Raw genomic sequence first — 21,296 nt, 5'->3', positions numbered from 1 at the left:
GGGGGGCGGTCCCGGGGCACGGGGTGCTGACCTCCTCCACGGTCTCGTCCTGCGGGGTGGCCGCGCTGTCGTCCGAGTCCTTCTGCGAGCCGGCGTCGGCGCTCTTGCGGACCTCCCGGCTCTTCTTGTGCTTGTGTGCCAGCTTCTTCACGTGCCCGTCGGCCTTGCCGCTGCTCAGCCGCCGCACCGGGCTGGTCAGCCACTTGCGCAGGGTGTTGCCCGGACGCTTGGGGCCCGGCGAGCTCTGGGCCCCCATCATGTGCGGCTGCAGGGAAGCCACGGAGGCGGGCGGGCTGGCGTCATTGCTGGAGACGGACAGCGAATCTGCAGAGGCCAGAGAAACAGCGTGAGAGGGCAGGGCCCAGGGGTGCCAGCTGAATGGGGCACCCTGGATGCCAGGCGCCGCCGTGGCCCCGCCCGCCGGCACGTGAGCGTCTCCAACGCTTGCCTAGCGAGAGCTTTTTAGAATGACTTTTGTCACGACGCACTGGCCCCCCCGAGCCACCCCAGGCACCCGTCCTGAGACCATGTCATTACTGCACAGGCTTAAAACGGCATCATGACCTAAAACACCAGACGCCAGAGGAGAGGATTTTCAAATTATTCTTATCTGCTTTCCTGGGAAACACAAACTAAGAAAGAATATAAGGGAAATTACAAACGGAGTGTGTGCAACTCAACGAAAACAGCTTGTGTGTGTGTAAACCAGCGCAGCTCTGGCCTGGTCCTCAGACTTGGGGACAGAGCTGGGTGCCCTTCTGGAAAGTTCCACGACAAGGCCAAGGTCAGAGGCTGTAGAAAGGCTGGCTTTTGGGGACCCCTACCCTTGGTCCCTGGCTCAGCCTCAGCAGGGTCACTGCACATGCTGGAGTAAATGCCAGTGAGAACAAGACCTCATCTGAAGAAAGGCCAGGACAGGTCTTCCTTAAACACCTAACATGCTCTATGGAAAATAATCTTTGCAAATCTATATACTTAACCTGAAATTCAATATACTTAAACCGGGGCTGGTGATTCTTTCCAAGAGGAAAAATACAAAAATAAGGCCTGAAAAGCCCGCTGACCAAAGCCACTCCCATCCCCGAGGGCCGACAGAGAGGCCGCTGGGCAGAGCCGGGCATGGCCAGGGCCCGTGGGACGGAGCAATCACTCCAGGAAACGGATAAGGAAGAAGCACATTCTCTGCGCCTGTCATTTGCGTCTACCTTTTGAAGTCTTAAAAGTGAATTAGAAGTAATCTGTGAGAAGATTATTTTATGCAGACACCTTTGCTGCCTGCATTTACCTCGCGGCCTGGAGACCATTATGCGCCGCAGTTAAAAAGCAGTGAGCTAATCCCCGCAATCCTGTGATTATGTGTGGGAGAGTCAGAGGCGGTTCCCAGACGCCCGGACCAGACAGCGGATGCCCGTCTCATCGCCGGCCATTACTTTTCGGCCGCGCCTGGCCTGGCGAGGGTATAATCTTCCATAAACAGATGATGCGCTCAGGCAGGGCCCGTCACTCCCCAACACCAGGCCCTGCTCCATGCAGACCTGTGTCTGCACCAGGAGCCCCACACCCTGTTGGTACAGAACCCTTCCCACTGTGTGTAACCCTTCCCACTGTGTGTAGCTGTGCAGGGTGTGCGGTCCCACGGGCCCAGGGCCCTGTGAGTTCGGTTTACTTTACTTTTTTTTTCCCTAAAGATTTATTTATTTACGCTTAAGAACTGGGGTACAGGCCAGAGCGGTGGACGGTGAGAGGACTCACCAGAGACAGAGCGGGGAGCAGAACAGGCAGATTGGCTAAGCACACTGCTGAGGGGAGCAGCGGGCGGGTCGGGAGAGGTCTGCCGCGCCATGGGGTCACCTCCCTGGCTGGGGATCGAACTCATGCTGCGGTGGCTTCTAAAGCTTCACAATGTGGTGCTTTTACCTGTTGCGCCACCAGGGAGAGCCCCGGTTTACTGCACTTTTAAACGAGAGTTATGAAAACATTCAGTCCCTGTGGGTCTCAGTTTCCTGGGAAAGAGGAGGGGCGCACTAAACGCTGCTAGGTTGACAACATGTTCGCGTGGTAAGTACATCCGAGGGACTTTCCCAGGCACCGATGCGAGGTGGACATCGGCCCCGCGCCCAGGAAAGCGCTCGGGCCTGTGCAGGAAGGTGACCGGGGAGGTCTGGGTAATCCACAGGTGACGGTGACTTACTCAGCTGGTGGTTTTCAGGTGCCGGGCCTCGCGACGCCGGAAGGGGCCTGCTTCACAGGCGTTTCCTCGCTGTGACTCAGGGCCCAGTCCAGCCACTGGACAGAGCTGAATAAAACCAGCTTCCTTTCCCCAGGGGACCTGCCACTCGGTGCCTTCTGGGATCACTCCGGCAGGAACGTGACACCCGCGGTAAGAGAGCACACGCCCATTCGGAGCTCACGAAGGAGGCGTCACTAAGCAGCCGGGGAAGCGGCTGGCCTGAACAGGTCCCGAGGCCAACAGCTACAGGGCAGGGGCTCGCCTGTCTGTTATGGGGTAGCCTCCCAGGCCTGGCACAGTGCCTGGCACACAGCTCCGCTTAGTAAGCACTGACTGGAAACGTGGAAACCCGCCTCGGGGGGGCAGGGCCAGCTGACTCACAGCTGAGCGAGGACGGCCGTTTCCACGGTGCATATTCACGCAGGTGCGCAGAACGGCGGCCGGGCGCAGGCCGGGAGGTGACCCGACGCAGGCGTCACGAGGAGGCCGGGGGCAGACACCGCTGCGGCCTCTTCCCTTTCACTGTGCGTTAAGTTCTGTTTCATGGGGGGAGCGCGGGTTTACAACACTGTCTAAGACTCCAGGGAGTGGTTCACACCTCTTCAGTGGTCTCGTGCTGTACCCCCTCCAGAGCCCCCATAACCTCACCACGCCACGCCCACTGCGAGGCCCTCTTACTGTATCAAAACAAATCAATGGCAGGTTTAACGTTCACGGGCACATTCACAGATTAGAAGTGAGCCACCAGCTTGGCCGATCAATGAACTTGACGTTTGCTTTGGTGCTTGCAAGGGAGTCTTGGGGGACCTGGTTGTCGGGGCAGGAGGACGCACCCACAATACAACCCCTAAGCGTGCAGGACGCCTGTCTGGACTTTGACCCTGCTCCTCCCACCTACCCCCAGGGCTGCAGCGGAGAGGCCCAGGCAGGGGAGAGGCTGTGGTCAGGGCTGCAGGCCACCAGGACCTGCTGTCCATCATGAGTGGACAATTCTCAGAGCGCTGGTCTCGCCAGGCAGAAGGGCAGCTGGCTACAAAAATGGTCCTGGGGCCCTCCCTAGGGGCACAGCAGCTGGCCAGGGCCGCTTCAGTGTGAGTTCGATCCCCGGCCAGGGAGATCGGACCCACATGGCGCGGCAGACCTCTCCTGCCTTGCCCACTGCTCCCCTCAGCAGTGGACTGCACGAATCTGCCTGTTGTACTCCCCGCTGTCTCTGGTGAATTCTTTAACGGCCCTTGCATCTGTGGCCTGCACCCCAGTTCTGTATGCATAAATAAATAAGATCTTAAAAAAAAAATAAAAAAGATGGTTCTGAAGGAAATGGAGGTGAGGCCGGGCCCTGTCCCCGCTGCTCTCTGGGCAGCGACATGGGCCAGGGGCTTGGCACTTTGTGGAGAGCAGCTTGGAAATGCTGCCCTCCTGCCTGGAGGGTCGGGTATCCCAGACCTGGCCGTGGCCTGCAGGGCCGACCTGGACCCAGGGAGGCGGGGGTCAGGGGGTGGCTGCTCGCCAGAGGTGAGCCGCGGTGTGTGTTACCACACCAGGAACGGCGCCGTTTCTCTTTCCCGGAATCCGCTACTAGAGAAATGCGGGCAGCACACGCGACAGAGAGACTTCTATCACGTCTCAATTTTGCCTTGAAAGACAATTTCGTTTCGGAAAACTGAAAGTGAACAGGGACAAACTCGACTGTCTCCTACCAGGCAGGTGCTCTGCCAGATTTGCAGATCTGACGCAGAAATCACACTTCTGGTGACTGGCAATGGAATCACCAGCGGGGTGAAGTAAACAGCGAAGCAGGAAACCCTTCTCCTTTCCCTGGCTCTCAACTGCAAGGCGCAAGTCTCCAGGCTGACGCTGAGGAAACAGCCAACTGTCTGCTCGCTTCGACATAGAGGCTTCCTCTGCCTGAACCAACGGACTGACCGCTGCGGAGCGTGTGCTGTGCTGTGTGCTGACATCATGCATAATTCAGGAACTTCAAAAACGTGCAAATGACCGGAACACCACCCAGTCGTCGGCGGAATGAAATGAAGTGCGGCCATCACGCACCGTCACCCGAAGACAGTCGGGCCGCTGGGACCCCGTCTGCAAATTTTAAAGCCGACAACAGGCCCTGATGGTTCCCGGGCCAGTCAGGTCTCCGCCGTCCCTGGGCCACGGGGAGCAGCAACCTCTCTGTCTCTCTCCATCTCACACAGCTTCCCCAGGCCTCCAACTACTGCCCACACCGAGTGCGGGGGAGGCGTGGGAAGGGGCCGCGTTGTGTGTGTGGCCAGACGGTCCTGCCTCGACCACCGGCGTGTAGCTCAGGCCTGGGGGTTTGCAGCCGTCCTGGCCAGAGCACCATGCAGCAGTGTCCAGGAAGCTGGGCCAGGTCCAGCAAGAAGCCCGCGTGACCCTGGCCTCCACCTCCCCTGGTGGGCGCTGGTCTGATTCGGCCACCACAGTGCCCAGCGGCCAATGCGCTGCCCGGGAGTCCCTGGAGTTAGGAGGAGGCACTGGGCAGCGGCCAGTGGGCAGGCCAATGTGCACACTGCTGGCTACGAGCTCTTCTGGCCGCGGCAAACTTCCCGATAACGCCGGAGGGCGCTGCGGCCCCCCTGTCCAGCCGCAGCGGTGAGGGGCCGTTCTCAGGGAACGCCTAAGCTGACCGAGTTGAGGGGTGTGAGCAACTGCCTTCCAAGGTGGGGTCTCAGGTCTCGGAGCCCCTGGCAAGGGTGGGGAGCCCACGAAGGCCCCCGGCACCCACGGTGTGGGCCGCGGCACAGAGAGCAGGCCCGGGCCCCAACTGACTCAGGGTACAGAGCGGAGAGCCCGCTGCCGCTTGGGCAAGGCCTGCAGTCCTGCCCCCGTCTGCGACTGTCTCCTGCTCCCCGTCAGCCCTCACCTTCTTGAAAAAGACTCAACAAAGTGCTCCTGATTTTTCACCCCAAGTCTTGCTCAGGCACTTGCTCCGCTTTCCAGCGTGGGGAGACACCTGATTCCAGACCCAGAGGGAGGGCCGGGGGGACGTGGGGCAGCAGGCCTGGACCTGGCCCTCTGCTCGACAGCTGTGGCCCCTGGGCAAAGGTTCTGGCACCCGAATGTCCTCACCTCACAGGACCCCAGCAGCTAGTGAGCACCAGTGGGTCTCACAAACTGTGGGGTGCTGTTCGCCAAAGAAGGATGGCGGAGCCAGCAACCCCCGGGAGCCCTGGAACTACGGAAATGACACTGTATTTCCGTAGAGTGTGAGGACCCCGAAAGCTGTGCGTTTGAGGTCTCTGTAACCACAGGCCCAGCGGGGTGTTTAGTCAAAGTCAGGTGGAGGCAGGCGAAGCAATCCAGCTGAATGATATCACCGTCTGTGATTTTTTTAATAACTTCTTTCTAAGAGAACCGAGTTGACTGGAGCGCAAAGAGATGCGACCAGCCTTGCAGTTATTTACAAAATGCCCACGTGTGTACAGGAGAAAGTCAGTTATGAGCTGCTTCAGCCTGGAGAGAAAAAGCCAAGCCAAGCTCCCGCCCAGCTCTGAGCAGGCCGCACGCTTCGGCCCCCTTCCCGCCGAGTCCGAGTTCAGGCCGAGTCGAGAAAGGGGCCGGGGGGGGCCTGCCCTTCGACCCCACTCAGGAAAGAGTTTCACCACGTGGGCGCCCAGCTCTGCAGCTGCTGGGGTGGGAGAACTCGCCCGTACATCCGAGACATCTGCGATTAATAAAGTGGGTTTTTTTCCCCTTTTTTTCTTTCCTTTTTTTTTTTAAGTAAGAAAGAAAGGAAAAAGGGCCTTCTCCTGCTGGCTGCCGATGGAGAGGGCTGCATTTCATTTAACCCTCTCCTCTCGGAGCGCGGGAGGCCCGAGAAGTCTGCCGGCGCCTCGGAGCGAGCAGGCACCGCGGAGGGCAGGAGCCCGCCTGCACGCTGTCCCCCGCCCCGGCCTGTGCCTCCTCTTCCTGCCCGGGACCCACACACAGGGGGGCGGGAGTCTTGCTGCATGGCTGCGTTGCGGCTCTAGGGCGTGAAACCGTCCCCCTGAAGTGCGCACAGACAGGCCACGCTCCGGGAGGGCAGGGTGGGCCGAGCCCCGGGCTGGACCAGGGCCGGCCGACGTGCGGGGCGCAGCCGAAGAAGTGGCAAAGGACAGGGAGGAAACGGGAGTGGACCATCGGCAAGTGGCCCCACGGCCGCACGGACGTGCGCTGGGCCCGAGTGGCCGGTGTGCTTTGCTGCCCCCACGTGCACTCTGCGGGCTTCTCACCAGTGACCACCTCTTATTTCAGACTCTCCGCCTCGGGCCCTCGGCATGATCGCCACTGGTGAGTGCACAGAGCTCACCTTTCGGTCCACGGTGGATGTTCCAACCAGTAGCGCGGCCACATCCCGGCACCCACCCCCACGAGGGGCCCTAACTCAGCTTGGTGCCGTCCCTGGAAAGAGGCGATGCACCGGGGCTGGGGCTGGGGGGCAAAGCCTTGAGAAACGCTTGTTTCTCAGGAGGAAAATTCAGAGACACCTGGGCAGCTGCTTCCAACCTGAGGACAGTCCTGTCAGACAACGGCGGCGCGCAGGGCCGGCTCCTAGAACCTCCGACGGGCCAAGGACTCAGTGCCGGGAGCCACGTCTCCCGGGGGAGGCGCTCGCGGGCCCGAAGGCTGAAGTACAGGGGGAATCAGACCCGAAGCCATGAGCGGGAGGCCAGGGGCAGGGAAGCGGCTGGCCCGGGGCGGCGGTGGGGCAGGTCCAGAGGCCCGAGGGCAGATCTCCCAGGTGAGTGACGGTCACCTTCCACCTTCTGGAAACCAGATTTTACTCCCGGCCCCTGGAATCCACGTGACGCTTTTACGGACTCAGAAACAAAACACCACAAGGCACTGGGGCGCTGCAGCACCGGGGTGAGCGCATCTGTCTCGGGGTGTCCAGGCCCAGCTTCACCTCACGCGAGCATGTCCGCAGGCGAGAGGAGGCTGGGAGGCGCGAACTCAGGACGCAGGAGGCCCTGGCCGCCCAGGACTGGGCCCTCCCTGCCTTTGGTGGCTGGAGCACAGCAGCGAGGACTGGCGTGATGTCCTTCCACGCCGAGCTGGACTGTGCCTGCAGGGACGAACCTGGCGCCTTCTGCACGACGTGGAGCACCGAGACCTTCCCCTCACTGGAGCGCCCGTCTGTGTCTGGAAGGGCTGGTGGCTCTTAATTTGATCTCGAAATCCTCTAAGGCCCTAGCTGGAGCCCCATCTTCTAACAAGAAAGTCAGAAGCTGCCCCAAGGCGCTGCGCGTGGGCTTGCGGGCGGGAAAGCCCCAAAGCGTGGCGGGACCTCGGGGCGCATCGCCTATAACTTTGCCCATGGGGGCGCAGCGGGTGCTTAATGCAAAAATGTGGACTCTGCAATTCCTTCCAAGCGTGGAGTGAGCAGAGAAGACATGAAGGCGATTGAGAAATTCCCTGCTTTTTTTTTAATAATCCCTAGATGGAAGCAGAAGGCCAGCGTGGCCACGGCTCAGCTGTAACGAGGAACACATGGTCCTCGCTGCCTGAGAAAATGCACATAAACGGCCCACCTCCCGCCCCTGACGGCTCAGGGGAGCGATCCCCAGCAGCCCACCTCCGGGTGACCCCTGAAGGGAAGGACACCATCGAATCGCTGGCAGCAATTAAGACGGATTCAGCCAGAAACGACTGGACTCGACTCGAACAACTGCTGCAGCCTTTTCTTTGTGGGGGGTGAGATCGGGCATCTGCATACACACGTACACCTATGCACGCGTCCGCCCACACGTGTGCACCCCACAAGGACACCCCCACACGCATACACCCCACACAGGACACCCCACACAGGACACCCCACATATGTACACCCCACACGTATACCTCACACGTACACCTATGCACGCGTCCGCCCACACGTGTGCACCCCACAAGGACACCCCCACACGCATACACCCCACACAGGACACCCCACACAGGACACCCCACATATGTACACCCCACACGTATACCTCACACGTACACCTATGCACGCGTACACCCACACGTGTGCACCCCCACGTGTGCACCCCCACGTGTGCACCCCCACGCGTACACCCCCCACGCGTACACCCACACACATGTACACCCCACAGAGGACACCCCACACATGTACACCCCCACACGTATGCCTCACACGTACACCTCCACGCGTACACCCCACACGCGTACACCCCCACATGCATACACCCCACACAGTACACCCCACACACGCGTACACCCACACACATGCACTCCACACATGTACACCCGCCCACATGTACACCCACACACGTACACCCCACACACATACACCCCTGCACACGTGTACACCCCCACATGTGTACACCCCACACGTACACCACACACGTACACCCCCACGTGGACCCCCCACACGTACACCCCACACACGTACACCCACGCACACGTATACCCCACACACGTACACCCCCACGTGTACCCCCATGTACACCCGCGCAGGCACACACCGCACTGCACACACAGCGCGCACGTGAACACAGGCACGTGCAGCGCCTCCCGCTGGCGCGCAGGCTCTGTGCTGAGCGGCCCCCGTCACCCTCCGGCAGGCCAGGGCCGCGGCTCCTCGCGTCGGCGGAGCCAAACAGCAAGGCCAGTCACATGGCAAGGCGCCTTCAATCCCAGCCTCGCCGTTCGCTCGGGATGTGGCTTCCGCAGACCCCGGAACCGTGGCTGCGTCAACAAGGCCGAGCCCCAGGCCGCCTTCCTCCCAAGCCCATCCGGAGAGGGAGGGTCTGGGCAGGACCCCTTCTCGTTTCAAAGCGCTTCCTCTGCCTCAATTTCCCATAAGGGACATGCAGAGGGCAGAGGCTTCTCTGGGTTAATCAGCGACAGGACTCTCCCATGTCGCCAAAGTGGAAATGTGAACACACCTCAGAAGTGGAACAGTGTCACGGCTGACCGTGAAAGACGGAAAGGACTCCAGTCCCGCTGGTCTCCCCCTGGGGTTCAGACAGAGCTGGCGGCTGAGCTTATAATGGCCTGACAGAGGGGCCCCGCTCGTTCCTGCTGGGCCAGGAATGTTCTAGATGCCAGTGGATCTGCGTCTGGCGACGGTGGGTCACCGGGGTGTTGGCGTCCTGGGGCTGCGCCCGGCACGGTCCCGCCCAGTGAGCAGGATGCGGGTGGGTGCGGGCAGGGCACGCCACGGCCAGGCCCCTCTGACGCCCCTTCCTGGCATCGCGGGGGGCCGCCAGCGCCCCTGGGCCTGACACGAACACGCACACACCGCTGAAGCCACACACGCCCCTGCCCTGGCCTCCGGGGGCCTGGCCCGCGGGGCCCTTTCTGCCCAGCGCAAATGCCGGCTTTGTTGGAGAAACTTCCAGCACATACTCCTGTCCTCCTGGAATGACGGGTCCATCTGCCCTGCGTGTCATGTGAGCTAGGCTTTGGCAGTGACTGTGGAAGATGAACAACAGACTTCTCCTGCAGCCTGAGGTCTCAGCTGTCACCAGGGAGGAGGAATCCCCTAGAAGCTGCCTTGTCAGGGGCGACTGAGAGGCTCGGGCTCCGGACTTCTACTAAGGGCAAGAGCTGATGCTTGAAGATATCCATGCCAGGAAAGAAAGACGCCTCTTCAAAAATTTTCATAAAAACGAGACTGTTAACACACACACGCACAAACACATACGAATCCTGCACGCTGCACCCACCAGTGCTCTCTGCCGGGCTCCAGCACCCACGGCTGGGAGAACACCGAGCCTGTGAGGACCCTCACCAGGAACCTTCTGCTGCCCGCCCAGTGCCCAGCGCCCAGGCAGGGGGAGGGAGGGCCTGCCTCCCCTCACCTGCAGCCACACCCCTTCCTCCACCCACAAATAAGCGTGGGAGGAAGCCAGGCATCTTCAGTGGGGGCTCTGCGGGAGAGGGGCCCTGGGACAGGGCAGCGGGGACCCCCCCCCAGGCCAGCCCCATGGCCAGCAGCCCGCGCTCCCGCCACCCCACAGAGAAAGCTGCTCCGTTCCTCGGCCTTTTCAGACTCAGAGGTGCTCTGTGTTCCCCAAAAGGCAACCGGCTGCTCTTTTCGCAAAGCTGCTTAAGATGAACATCACTCAGACCAAGAAAGAGCATTTAAACAACACAGCCCGTGTGTCTGCCCGTTATGTAGTATCCAGTCCACTGCTTTGTCCTGGGTACAACAGGCGACTTGAGTCTCAATTCCTTCCTTTGGGAGCTTATCCCAAGGCCACAGTGTTTGGTGTTACCCTGAGCAGACAACCGTCCTTTGAGGAACAGAAAGGTAATTCCGGGGGATACTCCACACACCCCCTCTGTCCCACTCTGGCGCGAGGCTCAGAGGGGCAGGCCCCCTCGCTGGGGGCGCCGACACGCCTCTACCAGGGCAGGAGAGGGTCAACCTCACATGGGGAGGGGGCAGGGCACAGCAGATGATGATTCACCGTGGACAGTCCTGCTCTGTCTCCTTATCACTTGTTGAAGGAACACAAAATAACGCGGGCCACTTTTTAAATGGAAACCAACGATCTTCACGGGGCAAGCTGCACATCTGACATTTCCAGCTGACGTGTCTTGAAGGAAGAGGGGCATGCAGATGCTCCCAGGCATGGGGCTTGCAGGCGAACGTGCAGCGAGCGGTTTACACGACAGGACGGATTTATTTCAGGTGGCAACAGCTTTCCCTTCAGCTGTAAGTTTACTGTTACTGGAAGTCGAGGCCGGGTTCAGAATGCCGACACGGAAGAGTCCCTTCTACCCGCGAGAAAGTCCACGGCCGGGTGCCCTGTTGCCCGGCGCCAGCCGCTGGGGCTCAGGCTGAGGGGAGAACGTGCAGAGTGACAGTGTGTGGGGGGGGTCCAGCGACCCCTCGCCACAGCGATGATCCAGTACATTCTATGTCCACGGCCTCCGGTCACCTGCTCACGACACTACAAGTCCTAACCAGCGAGGCGCCCCTTCAACAGTCACGACTTCTCCCCAAAGCCAGCTGTCCCCTACCCACGCGGCCGTGAGGGGCCGGGGCCAGGGCCGAATGCACGCCGCCCGGGGCAGGGAGCGGGCAGGGCGGCAGGGCGGGAGCTCTGCTTGTGGAGACGCCAGAATCTTGCCCTGTTTGACTGGATGAGATCTCGCGCCACACTTCCCCACAAGGACCGAAAGGCACAGCACCGTACTTTTCAAGGTGACCCTTTCCAAAGCTCTTGAGGCCTGCCCACGCCCGCCCGGGCGGTCATGTACTCAGACGCCTCCAAAGGCCAGTGTTCAAAAAGAGAGGCTGACAACGGTTCTGGGAGTTACTCAGGTGGCCAAGGTCAGAGCTGGAATTCCTCCCTCTGAGTGACCAGAGCCTGGAAGATGCCTGCGTGGGGCAGGGCAGCTTTCTAGGAACCACCCCCTGCCCCAAGCTGGCAGGGGAGCCCTGGCGTGGCGGGAGGCAGGACTGTTCCTGCCTCTGGGCCATAACAAGCACTTCCACGCCCTTGTCATGAAAGCCCCTGCTCACCTCGGAGTGGGGACTGACGCTCTCCCATTTGCCGGGATAAGGGAGGAGGGAAGCTGTCCAGGGCCATCTCCGGGGCGCTAGAAGGTTCCGGGGGGCCTTACCCTTGGCCGTGAGGACAAGGGGAGTCTTTACATGCCACCCTAACACGACCCTCTGAGCCGTTACTTACTTTAGTAAGATGTAACAAGGGAAGCTTTGCTCAACTGTGCTTTTCCAAATTAAGAAAGTGTGAATGAAAGACCCTTCATTTTGTATATGAAAAGACCAGACTCCACGTACCCAAGCTTACCAGAAGGCTGCTGTTTCCCCTTCTGCTGCTCCAGGGCTTTTTTTTTTTTTTTTAATTTTAATTAGCAGAGTTTCAGAGAAACTATATATTTTGGGGTGAACCACTTGCTCACATGTTCATGGTTTTACGTGAGAGGTGTTAGAGAAATGACTGGGCACATCTGGGCTGTGGTTTCTCTGAGCCCCCCTCCCCCTCAATCCTGGGGACAGGAAGGGGAAATGGAGGGTCCCCCGTGGCGGGTTCCACGGTCATTACCCGCGCCCAGGCCCCGACGCTGGGTTTATGGACTCAGCCACTCACCCCGGAGACCAACTTGGAGCACCTGGAGGCAATTCTTCAGAACAGAAAGCCATAAATCTGTGCTCCCCTGGAGCAGTCAGAGGGATCCTCTCGGAAAGCGCATTCCAGAGAGGCGCTCCTGAGGAGGGGGCTGCCAGCTCCAGGGCAGAAGGGGGGTCTGCCCAGGGGCCTCGGGGAGGCCGGCTTCGGTTTGTTTTTAGTACCAACTTTGAAACGTTTTAATATCTCCAAAATGTGCATTCACCCTAAATTAGGTCAAATAATTTTCAGCTGCTTTGTTTTTTTTGGCTGGACAGACACACAAAGTCGGGTGCAATACTTTTCACCTGCAAGATGTGCCAACATACACTTTAGTTGGTGAAAAGTAGGGAAAGAAATTAAAATTATTTTAAGACTGCACTTGGTTTAAAAGGGGGAACATGTAGACTTCAATGCCGTTTGGGGGAGCACATCACAGTAGCAGCAAGCATACTTGCTCCCTTTTGGGGGGGGAGGCCCAGGCCCGGAGGGGTGAGCTGAGACGGGGTGCCGGGGACACACTCTCCTCGCTGTGCTGTTGCCACGGCCAGCCCTGACACTGACCTGCCCGCCTGCAGACACCTCGGGGGCAAAGACGGGACTGGACTTGTTCTGCACGGGAGCTGGTGACAGGGGCCTCTCCGCAGGGGGACTCTTGGGGGAGGGTTTCTGCCGCTCTTCTCCCCTCTCAAGAAGGGGACTGTCCCGGCACCCTCGGGGTGCTGCTGCTAACCCAGGACAGCTTCACATATGTCTCAGCAAAGAAACTCCTTTCCTGGCTCTACTTTCATTTATAAAGACCAAAAGAAAAAAAGGCATGGGTGAGAATCCAACGACTCATCCAAAAGGAAAAAACAAAACCAGATGTGGGGGTGTTCAAAAGGCCGGGGCGCGCGGTCCTGCTTTGTAAGGATGCGTCCAGTGTTGGGGGGGACTGCCTGGGGCAGACCCCCCACGCCTCTGAAAGCCACACTCCCTGCAGGACAAGAACAGACCCAAAGGTGTCACTGTCCTCTCGGCACAAAGGGGCTCCCCCCGTGGGGTCCCCTTGAAGGATCCCATCCGGTCCTCCTGAGCTGACTTTCTCCTGAGTTCCGTTCCTGACCACGCTTAGCAGTAAACTCTGGGCTCAGGGCCGTGTGACATACTGGGGATGGCGCTGTCTGCAAATCGCTGGCTTCCACGCACATCACTCCACGCAGGAGTAACGCGCATCTGGAGGAGCTGCGGGCTGCTTACGGAAACCGCCAGAAAGCAGAAAGCGGCCTTCCAACCGAGGAACCCCCAGATTGCTGTGGGGCTGAAGAAAAGTTTTGCAATCACTCTGTGATTTGCATGACACTTTAGAGTTGCTCTGGGATTTACTTCTTGGATATTATTCAAACCCCCCCCCTTTTTTTTTTTTCCAATCCGAGACATATGTATTTCCCCACCTCAATTTAATGAGTGGGATCTGAATGTATTAAAATATCTCTGATAAAACATGGCATTCAGGAAATTGTCTGGGAATTCCTGCGAAGGTTTGGAAAGAGATGGAGTCATATTTCTTGGGGGTGAGGGAGGAGGGGGACTGGAGGGGGAGGGTCGTCTCTTCTTTCCTGTGAAGAGATTATTTAATTTTTCTTCATGAAAATTCCACTGCACACACATCTCTTTCCAACCTTGCATGAGTTTAAAAGTTCCGTGGTGACAGCTTGGCTAACACACCTGGAGTTTCCATTACAGCCTAAGGACTGCCAGGCAGAAACTAACAGCACCCCCAGGTCCTCCAGCGGTCCAGAGTGTCGGTTCCTACCTCCCGTCGGAGGGAACCCTGAGGAGCCCACAGCTGCTGGGGGGTTCCCGTCCCTGTACCCCACCACTCTGAGCAAAACTGCACTGAAGGTACCTTGGGCTCCGCGTTGGGGTGTCTGGTGCACGGAGGGGAGCGCCTAAGGTCAGAGACTCGGAACCCAGGACTGCTGAGGCTGAGGCTTCCCATCAGCCCTGACCGGCCAGGCGCCCTCCTCTCTGAGTAGGTGTCTCGTCCTCCATGAAAGGCCTAAGGCTACCCCGCCCCCTCCCCTACCCACTGCCTCCCAGGCCCTTGCAACCTGCCCTCAGGGAGACCATGCACCAACACAGACACAAACCTAAAATATATGGGGCTTGAAAAGCGCCCCGACAACTGACCGATCCGCGGGGGCAGGCTCCGAGCCCACGCCTGCACCGAGGAGGTGCAGTCACCCAGGGCGCCCGCCGGGCCCGGCCCGCACCGGACGGAGGCCACTCTGTGCCCTCCCTCGCCACCTGCACGGAGCCCGCTGCCCCTCCGGCTGCTGAAGCCTGGTTTCTGGGCCTCCGGGGGCCTCCGAGCCCTCTTTCTGCAGGGGGTCCCTCCACCTCGACCCTTCTGTGGAGCTGACCACCAGACCCCCGCGTCCCAGCCTCACTGCCCCCCTGCCCCAGAGGTGTGAGCCGCCCGGCAGGAGCGGGGCAGACACTGCAAGAGTCCAGGCTGGCACCGTGTGCTGCTCGGAGCTGCCTGGTGGGGGGCGCAGCACAGTCTGTGAGAGCCTCACGTCGGAGGCTGTCGGGTCTGGACTGACGTCGCAGGTCACTGCGGGCAGCCGGGCAGTGCTGCGGGGCCCCCAGAACCCTCCCTTTCTCTTGTGTCCCGAGCCCCTGAGGCAGCGGGAGCGCCCATGATCTTTGCGAATCTCCCAACTTCTGTCCTGACTGCAGCCTGGCACACGCCCCTGCCGGGCGGCTCCGGGGAGCCTCCCCACGTGAGACTTAGCTGACTGCACGGTGGTCGGGGAGAGGGAGGCAGAAGCCTAGGTGCCAGCACACCCCTTTTTTCTGAGTGCTCCAAAAAACCCAAACAAAAAATGAAACCCGAAGCAGACCTGAGAGCCACTGAAATCACAAAGCGTTTTGTAGCAGAGATGGCTCTGGACACTGGCAAGGAAAAAGGCATCCGCACAAGCAGCCCCCGACATTAAAAATGCCCCCCAACCCTCACACGCGGTCAGCTGCCCCGGCGACAGCCCCTCCGGCCGGTCCGAGCCCCTCCCCAGACATCCGCGCGCAGCCCACTCCCCAGGCCGTGGGCAGCAGGCGCCCGCTGGCCGCTGGCCGCAGCTGCAGCCCGGGGCAGGCGGCCGGGCAGGTTACCTAGGTCCAGGATCCAGTACTTGCAGGGCCCGGGCTGGCCGCCGCCGCGGTAGGCTGCGCTGACTGAGGGGAGCGAGCCCAGCGGGTCCGCGGGCTTCCCCCCGTTGGGCATGGCGAGGGCTGAGCTGACCGAGGCGGGCGCCCCGCTGCAGGGGAGGGTGGAGGCAGGCAGCCCCGCTGCCAGCCGGCCGGCCGCAGGCTGTGTCTGGGGGGACTGGCTGGGCTGCCTGGGAGCCCTGCCTTCCAGCCTCACATGTGGGAAGGGCCCTGGCTCGCGTCCTACCACAGTGACTCTAATTGGAGCTCAAGGAAATTCTTAGGGCGCTCGGAGCAGATGTTTCTCCTCTGCAGCACCGGCCAAGGCTGTGATTTCCTACTGGGGAATGTGAGCCACGGAGAAGCCCCACGCGGGCGCCCCCAGGCTTTGAGTCTGAGGGGCGGGGTCCCCTCGGGATACAGCAGGCGGTGACACGGAGGGGCGCGAGGGGCCGCGGCCAGAGCCAGTGGGGACACCACCGTGCGCAGGACGCACCCCACCAGGGCTTGCCCTCTGGGGAGACGGGGTGCTCTGCGGGCCCTCACGCTCTGTCTGCGCGTCCTCTCCCGTGTCCAGCCCAGTGCGATGTCCAGGCTGCCAGCTGCGCCGGACCCTCCAGCAGCTGGGTCAGCAGACACTCGCTCCGATGCCCCCGCCACGCCCGGCCGTCGCCAGCATGTTCTTCAGGAGACTGAAAATCACGACGTGCCCCTTGGGACAGGCGCGCCCTTTGGGGTGGGGTCACGGAAGCCTACGCTTCCCTTAGCAAAACCCACTACCCTCTTGATGTCTGTCAGTAGTTCCTCTCATTCCTGTTTCTTTCTGAACTGGAAGTATCAACCAGGGAATCTGTGTTGTTTTACTGATCACTTAAAAATAATGTTAAATCGGGCCCTCCCTGGTGGCGCAGCAGGTTAGAGCACAGCACTTTGGCACGAGTTCGATCCTCGCCCCAGAGGTGACCCACATGGCGCGGCAGACCTCTCCTGACCCGCCCGCTGCTCCCCTCAGCAGTGTATTTCAGTCCATCTGCCTGTTGTGCTCCACGCTCTGTCTGGTGAGTCCTCTCACTGCCCCTGCACCTCTGGCCTGTACCCCGGTTCTCTATGCACAAATAAATTAATCTTTAAAAAAATGTTAAATTTGGGGGCCTCCTCCCCACTCCTGCATTTGGTACAAAGTAGATTTTAAAAATTGTCAAAGGAAAAAAACAGTGAAAACGGTATAGGTTTCTAGTTTCTTTCTGGGTTTAAGACAGCGATGGACTGACGGAAAGAAGAGACCACTCCCAGGGCGCCCCAAAGAGGCCGCCTCGGCACTGGGACACCTCCTAACGCACACTGCTACCAAGTGGGGTTTGCGGTCGGAGCCCAGCGAAGGCCTCATGCTCTTCTCAAAAGACCAAAAGCAAAGCCTGGGCTTGTTTCTCCTGTAAACGGTCCCGTGACAGACCCAGATGCAGATGGTGAACTTACGCCAGAACCAAGCAGAGGTGGGCTCCACATAGAGAACTTTCTATGCAAGGGAAAAAACTTTATTGCCAAATAAATAACCTTCTCTCTTTTTGGCAAAAAACACAGTAAAAATTATGTCCTAAAGGAAATCAAGTTAATTGACATTCTAAGGTTTCATTTACTCCAACCTTTATTAAATATTTTACTCTGTCCCTTTCCAAAAAGCAGACTGCCAAGCAAGGACCATTAATTACAAAATGAAAAAAGAGCTGTCAGGGAGACTAATTACTTATGCGTAATATATGTCTTCTCCTAAGGAGGAAGGGGATGGAGCTTACAAATGAGTGAAACAATTCTGGCTGGAGGTGTGCGGAAGCTTCCCAGAGACTGCTCTCTCTTCCACTCCAAGCTCCATCAGTGGGAGAGAGGAAGCTTCCCCCCTCCTCCCGCCATTAGCCTGAGACTCCGGAGCACGGGCTCTGTCCTGTGGCCCTTTGCGGAGATGCACTGTACCCAAGGGCCACACGACCCTCACCCTGGAGGAGCGATGGGTGGCCAGACCCACTGGGCCAACAGAACCAAAGGGAGAAGGTGGTGGAAGCTCCGGGAGAGGAGTTTTGAGCTCTAAGGCTTATTCTGCCCCGGGTGGTAGCACCAGACTCTGTTCTCAGGGTCTGAACCAAAGCGGAGGCGAGAGGCCCAGGGCGGCCCTCAGCAGACCTGGGTGCAGAGCGCACGGGGGCCGCGGGCTGGGGAGGAGGGCGGTGTGAGCCGAGGCCCGGGCGTCTGGAGAGGGCAAGCCCTGAACACCGTGACAGTGTGGCACCAGGAGAGGAGACGGGAAGCCAAGGAGTCGCCCCAGAAGGGGCAGAACAGGTTGGGCCTCCGACCCCAGTCAGTCGGCCGTCGTGAGCGTGTGACCGAGCAGGGAAGGTGCGGGAAATACCGAGCATCCGGGACGTAAATGCCCAGGTCCTAGGAAGGGAGCGGAAGGGTGAGATGGTCCGGACAGATGGGGCTGGGCTTTGCAAGGCCGAAAACAGACGTGAAAATGGACTCGATGGGGCGACTTAAAGATGCACCTCTGAGGCACCTAACAGAACAGGTGATGCAGGGTCGGTGAGGGAACTTCGGTTTTGGTATTTTTCATGCGTTTTGCTATTTTCATTCACTGCCCGGACCCATAAGTAAAATGTCACAAAGAAAAGCGAAGACCCACAGCTGAAGACAGTGATTGCCAAGGCACCGCCTGGCGTTGCCCAATAGCCACTGACGGCCGGGAGGAAACCAGGAGCCATGACCAGTTGAGGGTGGGTGACTCCCAGGACCTGGTCATACATCCCATGTGCCCAGAGAAGTAATGGAAATCCTGCAGGACTTGGGTGGGCGCTCACCACGCACGGTTAACACTGTGACAGAGGAGCCTGGCTGTGTCACCAGGAAAATCCCCCCAGGAGAGAGTGAGCAGGAGACGAGCTCACCCAGTTACTGGGAAAACTCTCGGGCGGCGGGCTAGCAATTCTGAAACTACCATAGAGAGAACAGGTGGGGCTGAGTATTTTAAAGCCAGCGTAGGGGAGGAAAACGCTCAGTTTCTAAAGCAGAGCGAAATGGGCCTTTAGACGAGGGCCGGACAGTAAAGGTACAGAGGACCCTTGTTTGCCCACCAGCATCCTCACGTCTCCTTACCCCTCCCTCCCTCTTAGCCTCAGAGCCTAGTGTCACAAATGTCCACTAGCTTCCCAGAGCATTTGACATCAGTGAGTTGACTGTTATGCAAATGTCCAGTGTGTGTTTTTGTTGCTGTATGACAAACATCATTTTGCTGAACATCACGTCCTCTGCTCATGGCTATGTAGTGCTGTGTAGCAGTGCAGAGTGTGCGCCATCTCTTTTCGACCCAGTCGTCCACCGATGACCATTCAGGCTGCGCCCACGTCCTCAGTGCTGCTCAGCGACGCTGCTGTGGACGCGGTTGTTTTTTAAATCGCTGGGTCCACATTCCTGCGACAATTCTTGAAGCAGGCGCTTCAAGGGACGGGCAGCAGGAATGAGAAAGAGGTGCCTCGCCTGCGGTATTCTTACCACGTTACACGTTCCCCATTTAATCGTGGAAAAGAGTCTGAGGACCCCCGGGGCGGGGGAGGGGACCTCTCACAAGCACAAGGAGCAGCAAGTCCTCAGACGGGTGATGCCGCGGAAAACAAAGATGTGCCAGGGCCAAGCGGACATGCCAGGCCAGGCGGGTCGGGCTGGAGGGTCAGTCACAGAAGGGCAGGAGAGCAAAATCCGGAAGGAGGTGGGGGGTGGTGGGGAGGCTGCTGGCCGAGAGCGTTAAAGCGGCTCGCGTGGGACACGGGGCAGAGCTGGCCAGGTGTTCAGGGTGCTCGGTGCGGTTTCTGCGGCTTTTCTCTAAAAGTCTAAAATCGTTTAGTGGGTAATGAGTCAGCAGAACACTTGTGGGTAAAGAAACGTGAGAGAAATTAGTGGCTTGTGAACAGAGAGGTGTGGCTCACTGGGAAAAATACCAAAAGGCTGCAGAGTCAGTATTTGTCTACATATTTGTGTGGCAAAACTGCCATGGACAGTCTCATGCCCATGAGAATAAAGATATTTTTAGATAGATGAGTGGGGGATTCTGGTGAAAATTAGTGGCCAAAACCAAACCCCCCCCCACTTTTCATATAATCAACTTCCCATGGTAATTAGTCCTCAAATATTTAAAATTAACATTTAAGCGTGTTACTAGTTTATCTAAAAAATATGCAAGAGGCCACCATTTTGCCAGCGCAGGTCTCAAAAAAGGGCTTAAAAAAGGTCCAGGTACAGGACTAAAAATACACTCAAGAGCACGGGCTTCACACAACAGAGGTGCAGAGGGACAGACGCAAGTGTTTCTGTTAGATCGGCATGGTGCTGTAGGAAACAACGCTAGTGTTTAGGCACTTTACGCAGGGTGACTCGGCCCCCGAAACCCTAAAAGCAAGGGGGGAGGGTGTGCATCTGAGACGCCGCGTGGACGCCGGGGCTCCCCACAAACCGGCGGTGCTCCGAGCTGTGCGCCTTCAGGCCCCCTGAACCCCAGCGGCCCACGGCCCATCCGGCCCACAGCCCACCTGTGTGAAGCGGCCGAGGTTGTGCGGTCGGGGACGGCTGGCCGGGCGTCCCCAGGACGCGTGCTGCCCGCCACGCTGCGCCCCCCAGCCTCCACTTTTCCCGGGGTCCCCTCCTGGGCAGCTGCGCCAGCAGGCCGTTCTCAGGTTCCACGCACAAAGATACTCCTGTCTGGAGGGGTTTTGTCCAGTGTCTGACCCCACAGATGACGCCTCCCGCTCTGGACGGGGCGGACGAGTGACTGAGGCCTGCTCTGAGGCTCCATTCAGCACGGGATTTCCTGCTGCCGCCCGTGCAGAGCCGCCCACAAAGGCACCTTTATTGAGGCGCGCGGGCACTTCATCCGGGTGCCAACATTCGATAGGCCCCTTCTCATTGCTTTCCTTACTATCTTTTCGCGAACATGCGCGTTTTTCTCTGGCTTTAACAACACAGACATTCAGGCGCTCCCCTGGCCCACTTCCCCCCCACCGCACGGGGGGCCGGTCTCTGCCCGCCTGCTTCGGCCCTGGGCACTCTCTGCGGAGGGCAACACGAGAGGGGGCCCTCACAAATGTGGTCTCTGAGACGTAACCCAAACAATAGCGCTCAACGCACAGCGGCGCAGCCCGCCCTGGCCGGTGGGTCCTGGCCGGGGATGCCCTGTCCTCTGCAGCTCGGACCGTGTGGGGCGGCCAGGGCGGGCACCCCATGAAGCGCACTTCCCAGCTGTCTCAAGGAAGGCCTTGGGGGGCCAACTGGCAGGTTTTCATTTTGGGGTGTGGCAGGGACGAGAGCAAGGCTTGTGGAACAGAAACCTTCACTCCTAGATGCAAGCTGGCTACACAAATATTGCTCTTTGCGAGCCCACGCTGGGCAGAGCTCTGCGTGTCTCGGGAGCGGGGAGAGAAGGTTCGAAGGGCACCCACCCCCCCCCCCGAGTTCACTTCTGGAAGGCGCGGGGGTGACGGTGCTGAGGGCAGAGCACGGAGCCGGGTGGGCAGCATCCTGGGTGTGGCCGCGGCCCCAGCTGCTCCCTGACCCACATGGGTCCCCCCACCCCGTGGGAGCAGGATGTGCCGTGGGCGCAAACCTGGGCCCGAGGCTGCCGTTTTTAAAATCCCTCTTACATCACCGCGTAAGCTGAGTCCATTCACTTCTGCAGACAAGGGGGTGCCACAGTGTGTCTAAGCTTCAGGGGCACCTCGAGGGTGAAAATGTAGGAAGCAGCA

General features: G+C 59.3%; 1 protein-coding gene across 1 annotated transcript in view; it reads right to left on the bottom strand.

The window, feature by feature from the left end:
• The window catches only part of LOC101632936 (triple functional domain protein), a 49,612-nt gene extending 34,020 nt beyond the window's left edge, over positions 1–15,592 (bottom strand). Inside the window, exons 1-2 of the mRNA XM_012721747.1 lie at positions 15,481–15,592; positions 32–324 (exon numbers count right to left, since the gene is read on the bottom strand). Of these exons, the coding sequence (XP_012577201.1) occupies positions 32–324; positions 15,481–15,592 (405 nt within the window). The remainder of the gene's footprint in view (positions 1–31; positions 325–15,480) is intronic.
• Positions 15,593–21,296: the final 5,704 nt, after the last annotated feature.

Source organism: Condylura cristata, unplaced genomic scaffold, assembly GCF_000260355.1.
Source record: "Condylura cristata isolate star-nosed mole 26May11 unplaced genomic scaffold, ConCri1.0 scaffold00007, whole genome shotgun sequence".
Taxonomy (NCBI): domain Eukaryota; kingdom Metazoa; phylum Chordata; class Mammalia; order Eulipotyphla; family Talpidae; genus Condylura; species Condylura cristata.
Note: the sequence above shows the minus strand (reverse complement) of the source record. Positions and strands in the feature narration are given on the sequence as shown.